Source organism: Muntiacus reevesi, chromosome 9, assembly GCF_963930625.1.
Source record: "Muntiacus reevesi chromosome 9, mMunRee1.1, whole genome shotgun sequence".
Classification (NCBI taxonomy): Eukaryota; Metazoa; Chordata; class Mammalia; order Artiodactyla; family Cervidae; genus Muntiacus; species Muntiacus reevesi.
The window spans coordinates 37,680,382-37,692,881 of NC_089257.1; the positions used below are offsets into that span (position 1 = coordinate 37,680,382).

General features: G+C 39.6%; 1 protein-coding gene across 1 annotated transcript in view; it reads left to right on the top strand.

The window, feature by feature from the left end:
• The window catches only part of P4HA3 (prolyl 4-hydroxylase subunit alpha 3), a 40,192-nt gene that overhangs the window by 8,129 nt on the left and 19,563 nt on the right, over window positions 1-12,500 (top strand). Inside the window, exons 2-5 of the mRNA XM_065943889.1 lie at window positions 438-580; window positions 1,583-1,806; window positions 6,793-6,942; window positions 11,273-11,324. Coding sequence (XP_065799961.1) covers window positions 438-580; window positions 1,583-1,806; window positions 6,793-6,942; window positions 11,273-11,324 — 569 coding nt within the window. The remainder of the gene's footprint in view (window positions 1-437; window positions 581-1,582; window positions 1,807-6,792; window positions 6,943-11,272; window positions 11,325-12,500) is intronic.

The window sequence follows — 12,500 nt, forward strand, 5'->3', positions numbered from 1 at the left end:
TTACAGATTGCCAGAGCATTTCATAGCATTATATGCTCTCTTCTCTCATAGCATATACCACAGTTATTGTAATTAATTCAACAATGTTTTTTAAGCTTCTATCAGATTCTAAGTTTTGATTATAGAATAATGAGAGAAAAAAAGATCTTCTTATTTGTAACCTCCTTGAGAGCTCCACCCTCTCTTGCCTTTGGGTCTCGAGCATCTAGCATGATGCCTGACATATAGTGATTGAGCAGTGGAGACTGACTTGAATGAACAAATGAGTGGACCTACTTTTGTTGTGTTGGTTGTTTTCACCCTCTTTGTTCATGTTGCTCAGAATATAACATGAGTCTCAAGGGGTTCAGCATTTCATTCTTAGCTACTCCAAATGTGCCTTCACTTGGTAGAGCGGTTGTATCAGTGGCTTAGGTCAATCTACTCCTGTCTTTCAGATTCTATCACAAGGTGCTATCTTTACATGAAGATGCAGCAACCCCTGTGTCTAACCCTCTGCTTGCATTTACTCTCATCAAACGCCTACAGTCTGATTGGAAGAATGTGGTACATAGTCTGGAGGCCAGTGAGAACATCCGAGGTAATGAGGAGGAGGGCTGGAGGGTAAGAGAAGATTCTATCTCCTGACTTAGTAGAAAGGAGAGAGATTCTGATGGGATGTGATGAAGGATAATGAAGTGATCTCCTTAGCTCTGTTACAGAGAACTAGGTTCTTTTGTTAATATGTTTATGCAATTTATGCAGTTATAATTAGAAAGCAATTTTGTATCCATTATCTCATTTTTTAAAATACTTTTTTGGCTATACCGCATGGCATGTAGGATCTTAGTTCCCTAACTAGGGAGTGAACCCGTGTCCCCTGCAGTGGAAGCGCAGAGTCCTAACTGCTAGACTGCCAGCGAAGTGCCTCCATTATCTCATCTGAACTTCACCCAATCCTGTGAAGAACTATAGGTTATATCATCCCATTTACATATGTGTAAAAGTGATGTTGTCTATTAATTTCTGTTTTATTAAGTTGCCACTACAGTTCTGTAGTAAGATCACTTTCCTAATTTACTCTACTTTGTACTTGAAAGGCTTCCTTTGGGGCTCAACTAGTAAAGAATCTGCCTGCAGTGCTGGAGACCTGGGTTCGATCCCTGGGTTGGGAAGATCCACTGGAGAAGGGAAAGGCTAACCCACTCCAGTATTCTGGCCTGGAGAATTCCGTGGACTGTATAGTCCATGGGGTCGCAAAGAGTCGGACACCACTGAGCAACTTTCATTTTCATAATTGAAGAAGTTTGTCGACTTTGGGGAAGTTAAGAAGAAGAAAAGTTTTCCCCTCAAAAGGCAAGACTCCCGGAGACAGATAGAATGAAACAACATGATAAAGATACTTAGTTTTTACTCTGGAATCTTTATTCCTCATTCAGAAGATTTATTACCCTGGGGACAAGATCAGATAAAGCATTATCTTTGCTCATGAAAATATTATGAGCTTAGTGATTATAGTAATTAAGGTGATGATGCCTTGCTGTATCAAATGCTCACCACCTGTTTTTTGAGTGATGGATTGATGCTTTCATGACTTCCACAGCTCTCAAGGATGGTTATGAGAGGGTGGAGCAGGACCTGCCAGCCTTTGAGGACCTTGAGGGAGCAGCAAGGGCCCTGATGCGGCTGCAGGACGTGTACATGCTCAATGTGAAGGGACTTGCCCGAGGCGTCTTCCAGAGAGTCACAGGCTCTGCTGTCACGGACTTGTACAGTCCCAGGCGACTTTTCTCCCTCACCGGGGATGACTGCTTCCAAGTTGGCAAGGTAATGGTATTCAGAGGGAGGGCAGATTGCTCAACTCTGTTTCTAGGGGATAAAATCACTATACTCTGATTGTTGTTATTAATACATATTTCTAATCCTGCCAGCAAAATTGGAAATAGGGCATTATTCTCCATTTTCAGATGAGATGAAGAAACTGAGGTTCAGAGAGGGTAAATGACTTGCCTAAAGTTACGCAAGTTTAAGTAGAACTAAATTTTGAACCTGTGTCTTTTAACTCTGAATCCCATGCTGTCTCCATAATAGCTAGGGTAATCACATACTTAAGACACTCTTGAGAGTGAAGAAAGTGTTATTAGCTAGGCTGAGAGACATAAAATGGGACTATTTTGGGCAAAATGGCGCTTTGGTCACCATAACCATAGCATTCCAGTAGATGGACAGCCGAGTGGGAAGGAGAAGCAAGGTCAAAGGATGGGGGAAAGGAAAGGAAATGGTGATGTAAAGGTAAGATCACAGAAACTCAGCCTCTTGGGACTTTATGAAATCCCTTACAACATTTCCTAGCCACTTAGAGATACTAAAGTAGTGTCAAAAAAACAAACCATTTGGGAATTCCCTGGTAATCCAGTGGTTAGGACTCCATGCTTCCACTGCAAAGGGCATGAGCTCGATCCCTAGTCAGGGAAGTAAGATCCCACAAGCCAAGTGATGCAGCCAGAACTCACCCCACATTGCTATAAAATTGTTTGAGAAAATAGACTTTAGGAACCTTCCATATGAGATGTTTAACTGATCTTTGTTTAGAAGTTCTGAGTGCACTAGAGGTTATTTTACAATATACTCTTTGTTAGCCTTTGCCCGGAAGTAATGGAGTAAATCCTTTTTAATTTTGAAGATGCATACTGCAGGAAAGTGAATTTTTCCCAGCCTGTGCAGTATTCGTTAGCCAGTCTGAGAGTGGGCCTCTTGTGTCCTAAATCCAAGTTTTGAGGATACATGCTCCAAATTAACAGAGTGGGTTTCCCTAAGCCTCTCCATGTATAACTTTTCCTTTTCTGAGATCCTAATAGAATCAAGCTCAATCATCATGTTCATGGCTAATTTAAAATGAAGTCAGTTAAAATAGTTCCATATATGGTACCAATATTTGCTTCCTTAGTGAGGCTTTTCTGAGACTAAAACCATATGTTGAAAATTCAGTTAAGTCATTTCCTGAAAATCTCACTGACAGTCATCATTTCTGTATTTACTTACTTATTTTGAAAGATAAAACATTTCAAATATAAGAAAAGTACACATAAAATAAGCAGTTTTATCTATAATTGAGATGAAATATATGTTCAAATTTTGCTGTATTTGTTTCAGATTTTTTTCCCCAGATTTTTAAAAAAGAATGTAAAGATAGCCAAACACACACTCCTTTTCCTCCTCACCACCCCCACCCTTGCTTTTCTCCCTTTGCCCAGGTACCAAGCGACCACTGTCCTAAACCAAATAGTAAGTGCTCTTGAGTCACTTAGCACCTTGTATCTGTGACATTTTATCCATGTTGCTGCATTTATCAGTTCAGTTCAGTCGCTCAGTCGTGTCTGACTCTTTGCAACGCCATGGACTGCAGCACGTCATGGACTGCAGCATTTATCAGTAGTTCATTCCTTTCTATTGCTGAATAGTATTCTGTTGTTTGAATATACCACGAACTGTTTATCAATCTCATGTTGATGGATTCTTAGATTTGTTTCCAGCATTAGCTGGAATAACGCTGCTGCTTTATTGATGTGTCTTTCTGTGGACATTTGTGTTCATTTCTCTTGGTTAAATACCTGGGTTGAAGAATAAACATAGATAATTATTAGCATGTAGATAAGTCTGTTTTATCTACATGCCCTCAATTCCCTCCTCTATTGATTATTTTACTTTTCTTCTGAAATGCTTTATTGTCTAGTTCTTTTGTTCCACTAATGTGTCAATTGACTCTTGCTCATGGTCTGTTATTTCCTGACATAGTTTATCATGTTTGATTGTGAACCTATTTTTAGCAGGATTCCACCCCCACCGCCAAATAGAGTCTTTTTGCCCAGAATTGTGGGAATATCCCTTCATAGAGTTTTGGGTTTTCTTCTTTCAGGTACTCTGTGGTATCACTAGCCTTAGAAGTCCTTTCTTTTTCCCCCTCTACATTACATCTGCACAGCTTATTTATTTTATAACTGGAAGTTAATACCCTTTGACCCCCATCATCCATTTCACCAGCCCCCTACCCTGGCCTCTGGCAAACAATCTGGTTCCTATATTTATGGGCTGGGGGTTTTTGTTTCTGCTTTTTTTTTTAAGATTCCATATGTAAGTGAAATCATATGGTATTTGTCTTTCTCTGTCTTATTTCATTTAGCACCGTGCTTCAAGGTACATCGATGTAGTCACAAATGGCAAGATTTCATTCTTTTTAGTGGTTGAATTATGTGTGTGTGTGTGTGTGTCATTTTATTCGTTCATTCATCTATTGATGGACACTTGGGTTGTTTCCATCATCTATTTCTCTGAATTGAAACCAGACAGAAACAAACCAACTTTCTTATCTCCTTGTGGCAGTGGATAGATTTTTTTTCTGGTCAATTCTTTCCCTTCAAGTATAGTTTTTCATGGGTTTCAGTTTTATGAGTGTGTCTTAAATCCAGTTTTTAAGTTTTTCGAGGTCTACAAAAGGCTCATGTACTGTCCTCCTGTGGGCGTTGTAGCCTCAGATTACTAAGTACGGAGGTTACTAGGACTAACATCCACCCCATCCCAGGCAGCTTCAGCATCTGCTCATCAGCTTGTTACTTGGATTTTCAGCTTCTCTTTTATTTCTGGTACTTGGATATTTCCCAATCTTTCTAGAAAATATATGATTAAATACTTATTATATCTTATTCAAAATTTCTAAGTCTTTGTGGTTAAGGATGGATTCCAGTTAGCTGTCTGCCATGTTGCTAAGACTTAAAGTTCCTCATAGAAATCTTAATTAAATAAATTGGTAACTTAGCAGGAAAAGTTCGGTCATTTTTTGGTTATTCTTCAAATTAATCTTTTTCAAATAGGAAACTTAAGGAACAGAAAGATAACACAGCAGGCTAATGGCAGATGGAGGAGAGGAATGGACTTGCTGTTTGGGCAGCAGAACTGCAGTATCTCCAGGTCCTGCTCTTTTTCTGCCTGTGGGGAATTATGCCTAAATTAGATCATTTTGCAAGAGGCCTTCCAAGTCTGTGACTCTATAATTCCATGCTGTTTCCGACATCAATTTCCAGGAAATTCCACCTGCAGGTCTGGTGTTCTAGTTAACTGTAAGCTCTTAGGAGACAGGAGCTATGTCTAGTGCATGCGGCCATAGTCCCCACTTTCTGACATTTAACGAGCTATGAAAGCTATTCACCGAGCTCTCATAGCATTCCAGTGTCCACCTCCATTAAGGTGGCTAATGCATTGTATCACAATTACTGGTTTACTCATGTGCCCCTTGGTTGATTGCAAGCTCTTTAAGGGCAGGAACCTCCAGGTACATTATAAATACAGTAAATATTGAATAAATAAATGCATTTAATTGATTAGTCACATTGCTCCCAACAATATCTTCCTAAAAACATGACAGTCACATCTCTATTTAGTGAAGCCCATATAGCCTTTTTATGTTTATTCCCTGCTTCGCTTTGCCTTAGACTATAATCACAATATACTACTTGAACACATTCTTGATTTTGGCTTCTGTTTCTACCATTCTTTCATCATAAAATGCCCTTCATCCCAATCTCTGCTCATTGAAATTCTTTTCCTTGTTTAAGGAAGACTCAGATGGCATTTTTTTCTTAATTTCTATATTTTTTATTGGAGTATAACTTCCCTGGTGGCTCAGATGGTAAAGCGTCTGCCTACAATGTGGGAGACCCAGGTTCGATCCCTGGGTTGGGAAGATCCTCTGGAGAAGGAAATGGCAACCCACTCCAGCACTCTTGCCTGGAAGATCCCATGGACAGAGGATTGTGGTAGGCTACAGTCCATGGCGTCACAAAGAGTCGGACACGACTGAGCGACTTCACTTTATTGGAGTATAGTTGATTTACAGTGTTGTGCTATTTTCTTCTGTAAGCAGATGAACCAGTTATACATACACATACCCATTCTTCAGGTGGTACTTCTTCCATGAAGCTTGCAGAGATTCTCAAGTCTCCTCCTTTCTTTATGCCTCCACAGCATATCATACATATTTCTTTCAAGTAATCTTGCCATTCTGCTCAGTATTCTAGTTACTTCAGTTCATATTTCTCATTTCCCAGTTTTGGCTGTGCTGGGTCTTTGTTGCTGCACGTGGACTCTCTCTAGTTGTGACGAGTGGGGGCTACTCTCTAGTTGCGGCGTGCAGACCCCTCCTTGCAGTGGCCTCCCAGGTAGTGCAGTGGTAAAGAATGTGCCTGCCAATACAGGAGATGCCAGAGACGCAGGTTCGATCCCTGGGTCAGGAAGATCCCCTGGAGTAGGAAACAGCAACCCTGGTATTCTTGCCTGGAAAATTCCATGGGCAGAGGAGACTGGTGGGCTACAGCCCATGGGGTCACAAAGAATCTGACACGACTGAGCACATACATACCCTTGTTGCAAAGCATGGGCTCTAGAGCATGTGGGCTTCAGTAGTTGCAGCTTATGGGCTCCAGAGCATGGGCTTGGCGCATAGGCTCAGCTGCTCCTCAACATGTGGAGTCCTCCCAGACCAGGGACTGGGCCGTGTCCCCTGCATTGGCAGGCTGGTTCTTAACCACTGGACTACCAAGGAAGTACAATATAAATTTTTTAAATGAGAGAACACTTCAGTATTCTCCACACCTAGTTACATTGTCTTGTATATAATAGATGCTTAGTATATTTAACTTAAATGAGTTGGAAAGAAAACTTGCCTTCTTGGGTTTCAAAGGCCCCTCACATTTTTGCATTGTTATTTCCTTTCTCTACCTGTGGACTAAACTTTAGAGATGGTACTTATGTTCCCTGCAGGTGGCCTATGACATGGGGGATTACTACCATGCCATTCCATGGCTGGAGGAGGCTGTCAGTCTCTTCCGAGGCTCTTATGGAGAATGGAAGACAGAGGATGAGGCAAGTCTTGAGGATGCCTTGGATCACTTGGCCTTCGCCTATTTCCAGGTAGGGGAGTAAGCAAGAGACACACTCCTTTCATCACAGTAAGCATAATGCTTTATATCTGCTTTTATCACTTTTTCAGCATTTTCATGTCTCTTAATTTATTTCATCTTCCCAACAGGACTAAATGTGTCAGGCAGGTAGTTGTTTCTCCATATTTCTCATGTGAGTAAACTGAATCTCCAAAGAATTCCTAACTTGTTAAAAAGTTCACAGAGGTCAGATTAGAGCCTGAGTCTATTTCTTCCTCAGTACTCTTTCCAGTGCGCTGACTACTTTAAAATCATCATCTCCAATGTAGGAGACAGTTTCTCACTTGAATCAGTAGTAGCTGCATTTACAAATGTTTAGTGACTTCATAGTTAATGCAGGTCACTTTTTTGCACTCTCAACAATTCATAACTCTTGCCATGATATTGCCAATGTCAAGGAAGAAGTTTGATTGTTTCTTCTCCCATCTGCTGTCAAGTCCAACTGTGACCTGAATTGTGTCCAGATACACAGCTGGTGTCATTGGTCCAGAGCATCAGCTCATTGCCTCCTGTAGGTGTTGTTTTTCATTGGTACCATTGACCTGTGATCCATTGTGTCTCTCGTGAAAGCTCATTTCTCTTCTTGTGGGAGCTGCCATCCTAACCCCACGTCCACCAGAGTTGTATAGTATTTAAGAACAGGCTGGAAAAATCACTACAGAGTCAGTTCCCTAGAGTTTCCAAAACTAATAAACCATTTCTGCTCCACACATTCCTTTTCCTTTCCCCCTTTTCCTGAGAAAGGGAGGAGGATGTGGGTGGTCCAAACCTGTGTGTTGCTGCCAAAACAGATTTATTCTCAGTGCTGCAAATGGTCCTTTTCCTCTCATAGAAGTTCTTGGCTCTTTGTTGTAAAACTTTCCAGGGTGCTCTTCCTATCTGTCCTGCTTAATTGCTATTAAAGCTGGAATAGAATCACTGTGATACAATAAAGGGTGAGAAGTAATTGAATTTTAATAGAAAAAAATGGAGAATTGATATGGAGACTCAGAGAAGATAAAGTAAAGCAGCTCATTCTGAAAGATAGAGTTTTAGATACAATGTCTAATAGTTTGGGGTTTGTTTCCCCTATGAAAACTTAGATTTCTCCTCTTCTCACTTGTAAACTCTCCCATTCTACAGTTGTGCTTTGTCTGGTAAGTATTATTCATCTTACCAGGTGTAGCTCAAATGTCTCCTATTTTGTGCAGCCTTCTTTAATTTTCTTTAGACCCCTCAGACTCTCCTTCTTTGTGCTCTTATAGTGTGTGTGTGTGTGTGTGTGTGTGTGTGTGTGTTTATGCCATAATAATAAAACACATTGGCATTGTCTTATAGGCAATTTCTGGTCTCCTTTTTACCACTAGTAAATTAGGGATGAATGTTCCTCATAGATCTTTCATTATCATATAAAATTGTGTATATATACCACAAAAAGTATATCATATTATATGTAGTACTATCATTTAACACATTTTCAGGATATGTTTTAGTAAAAAATCATTTCAGTAACTACGAATAATGAGAAACAGTGTGTAGTAATATAAACCATAGGCTCTGAAGTCAGGCAGACCTAGGTTCAAGTTCTGTGAAAACTTGGGTAACTTACTTAACCTCCCTAGACCTTAATTTTTCTTTTTGTTTTAAAGCTTCAGTTTTCCTCTATGATAAGACTTTTCTTCTTTCTTCTTTTTTTAAAAAAATACTTACTTTTATTTATGTGTTTATTTGGCTGCATTGGGTTCTAATTGCTGGACTTGGGATCTTTGGTGCACAGGCTCAGTAGTTGCGTCCCGTGGGCTTAGTTGCTCTGCAGCACGTGGGATCTTAGTTCCCCGAGCAGGGATCGAACTTGTGTCCCCTGCATTGGAAGGCAGATTCTTAACCACTGGACCACCAGGGAAGTCCCTAATTTTCTTATCTTTAAAGGGGAATAATAATGATAATGTGGCAGTGTGGAAATAATTTTCCCCATAACCTTCTGAGTTTTTGTCTGAGCCCTCCCTGTAATATAAGACAGATTAATAAGAGGAACAATAAACGTAAGTTAACTAACATGTATACCTCCTGTAGACACAGGAGATATTGGGGGGCAGGGGATGAGTAACTCTCTGAGAGGAATTAAACCTTCATCTTAAATATGATGTATCCAGCTAAAGACAAAAGAAAGAAAGGTATCGGGGAGCCAGTTCTGGGAAGTGACCAGACCAAGCAAGCAAGAGTAAGGCTGTTAGATGCCAAGAGATTTAGGGTGCCTTCTCCATTGATAAGATTTTCTTGTGATGCAGAGTCATCCTTCTCTTTCAGGTACACGGGGGAGATAACCCTCACAAAAGGAGATTTCCGTTGTAAATATAAATTTCCCTTATGAAAGCATAGCTTCTACTCTGGTTTAAAAAACTTCTCCTGTATCTCTGATGTTTCTCAAAATAATTAGCTCAAAATAATCCTTATGCCAAAGAGGCATATTTGGAGATGGCATATTCTGCTGCCCTCTGTTGACTTAATGCATAATGTGAGAGCCGTGCATCAGGTTTTATTTGGGGCAAAATGAGGACTGTAGCCCAGGAGACAGCACCTCAGATAGCTCTGAGAAACTGCTCCAAAGATGTTAGGGGGAAGGTCAGTATATATGTGATTTTAGTGAAAGGGGAGTAGATGCAATCAAGCACATATTTTTTTTGCAGAAGATTTCTGTTAGTCTTGAGGAACAGTTGTCACCATGAAAATTTGTAGTGCTTTTCTAGATATGAGGAAATACAAGAATTAGGCTTATAAAATCAGCTTCTGAAAATATCTAACTATATGAAGACCTGTTCTGCCAGTTTTTCCCAGTGCACAGAGTGCCTCATTTCTGCTCTCCACGCTGAACTATTTTCAGGAGGGTGTTGAAAGCCAGTAGCTGCAGCAGCTCGTGATTTAATCCTTGTGGACGTAGGTGGAAGTGCCCATGGCAAGTGCCAGTTTGTAATTGGCACCTTCAGCGCCCACCTCAAAGGGTCGGCATGAGGATTAAATGAGCTAATACACGTAAAGCCCTTAACCCAATTCATAACTCATATGTTCTCAATAAATATAAGCTATCTTTACAATATACACAAGTGTGTGTTCTCCTTTTTCATTGAACATTATTTACTGTACACATTTCCAGAGAAATTTAACTGGGATATCAAAAGTAGCTCTAACTGTTCTTGATAAAACCTAATTTTAATCTCCTGATAAAGCCCTTGAGTTTTAAAAATATATAAAATTAATATTTTAGCTTTCTTCATCTCAAAGGGTTTGAAAATCTATAACCCTGAGTTTATATCTGACATTATATTAGTAGATTAAGTAACTACCCCTCTGTTAAGTACAGAACAGAATAATTCATGATATTAATTAATTAGAAACAATCTATTTCTGAGGACTATGTAAAAATATAGAAAGTACTCCTGATTACACTGTAGAGGGAAACAATCAGGATATGAAAATATATAATAAATATGACTGTAACTGTGTACACACTATGTATTATTCCAAAGTGTTTGAAGTGCCTGGGTTTCAGTGGAACCTTTACCCCCTATTTCTTGTATGTTTTATAGTGTCCTTATTCTTGCTTTTATCATTAAAAATGCATTTTTTTAACATGCAAAAGTGAAATGATCAGAAGGAAATACATGTCTAGTGACTTACCATCATTTCACAGCACCCAGAGCAGTATGAAAGCCCACCTGCCCCGAATTCTGTTCCCCAGGCTTGTCTGGAAAGCCTGTATTTACTTTCGACCACGTGTAACCCAAGGTTGAATGGCTGCAGGGAGAGTCATTGCTATGCAGTGGGAATGGTTCAGGTTTAGCTCTCCTTTTTCTTCCTCTCACTAACTTTGTGGATTCTCAGAAGTGCTGAACCTGGAGAACATATCATATTCTCAGTAGGATTGTTGCAGTTCCATATTAACATTTACTAATAAAATATACCAAAATAATAACACCTTACAATTATATGGGTTTGCATGCTTTGAAAGATTTGAGGGAATTTTAAGAAAGTTTATTTTCATTTATTTTTCTCCCTTCCCTGGTAAGGGTGGTAATAAGTCATTTATAAATGAGGAAACTGAGGAGACCTGATTTGCATCAGGGCTGCAAATCCTGAGTTAGGACAGAGAGCCTCTACATTTTAGTCTGCAGCTCATTTCAGTGAGTCTTACTATCTACTATTGGTAAGCTTATTTTAGAGTTTTTTTTTTAAAGTTTTTTTTTTTTAATCCATTTAATGGCTCATTAGGGGAGATATCCTCAGTGCAGTTAACTCACTCTTTCCCTTTTCTTTCTTTCTTACAGGCAGGAAATGTTTTGTGTGCCCTCAACCTTTCCCGGGAATTTCTTCTGTACAGTACGTAATGATAAAAGATAGCCAGAGGTCAGGCCTGTGGGAAATCCCTCTTGCTCTTGGCCTTCCATCCCTGCAAATGAAGTATAGCTGTCTATTTTTATTTTTCAAATTTCATAATCCAAGGCACATTTCTAATTTTTTTATTAAATCTTAACATACTGTTCAGTGCACCAGGGGGAGTTTTTAAGTTCATTGGAAGTGCTAAGTAAAAGATACCAGCTTGTGCCTTCCTCCTCCACCCCTATTGAGTCATATGTATTAGTGTTGCTTCAGTGGGGAGCAAGTCCTAGGTTGGGAGTCAGTTTCTTCAGGGACATTTGAAGATCTAGGTTTTGGGAATAGACCTGGGAACGAGTGCAATCAATGAGAGCTGTGTGTGCAAGAAGGAGAGCGACTCAGCAGGGTTGTTCACTTTGGCTGCTCACAGAAAGATAGCAATTCTTCTCTTTATACTGGAGCTCACTTTGCTATGCAAGCCTTCTGCCCAGCTGGCCACAGAGTTCAGCTTCAACCCTCTCAGGCAGCGCTTCACCAGAGTTAAACTGGGAGAGAGATTTGCTAACTTAACTCTGCTTAGATATTTTTGCTTAAAATTTTGGTGGTAGAGGGCTTCCCAGGTTTTCTTTTAATAAGATGGATACTAAAAGATAGGTACATGTTACAGATATGTGTATATACAGATATGTATATGTATCAGATAGGTTAAGATATGTAATAACCGTTCACAAAATTAGGTTGGCCAAAAAGGTCGTTAAAACCCTGAACAAACTTTTTGGCCAACCCAGTATTTATGAAGTATTTCTTGTAGGACTTCACAAATGTATGTATCACTTTTAATGAATCCATTTAGTAACGTTATTCCTTTCTGATAGTTTGGCAAACAGTAGGATAAGGCAGTAGCTGTGTGGTCTGGAAACATGTGGACAGTTAGTGGTACTGACAAATTGATAACACAGCCCCTCTTTGTTTTTTGTGCTTGAACTATTTAAATCTCTGCATATCCCAGAGAATGTAAATTGTGCACTATTAAAGGTGAATAAGTAGACACAGCAAATTGAAATTCCTCGTTCCATAAATGGTCTCGCAGTATTTTCATTGGTATTTTGGGCCCACTGTTTCTATTCCTCCAAACTTTATTTCTCCTTTGGTTAAAAAAAAAAGATGATAATTTCTGTC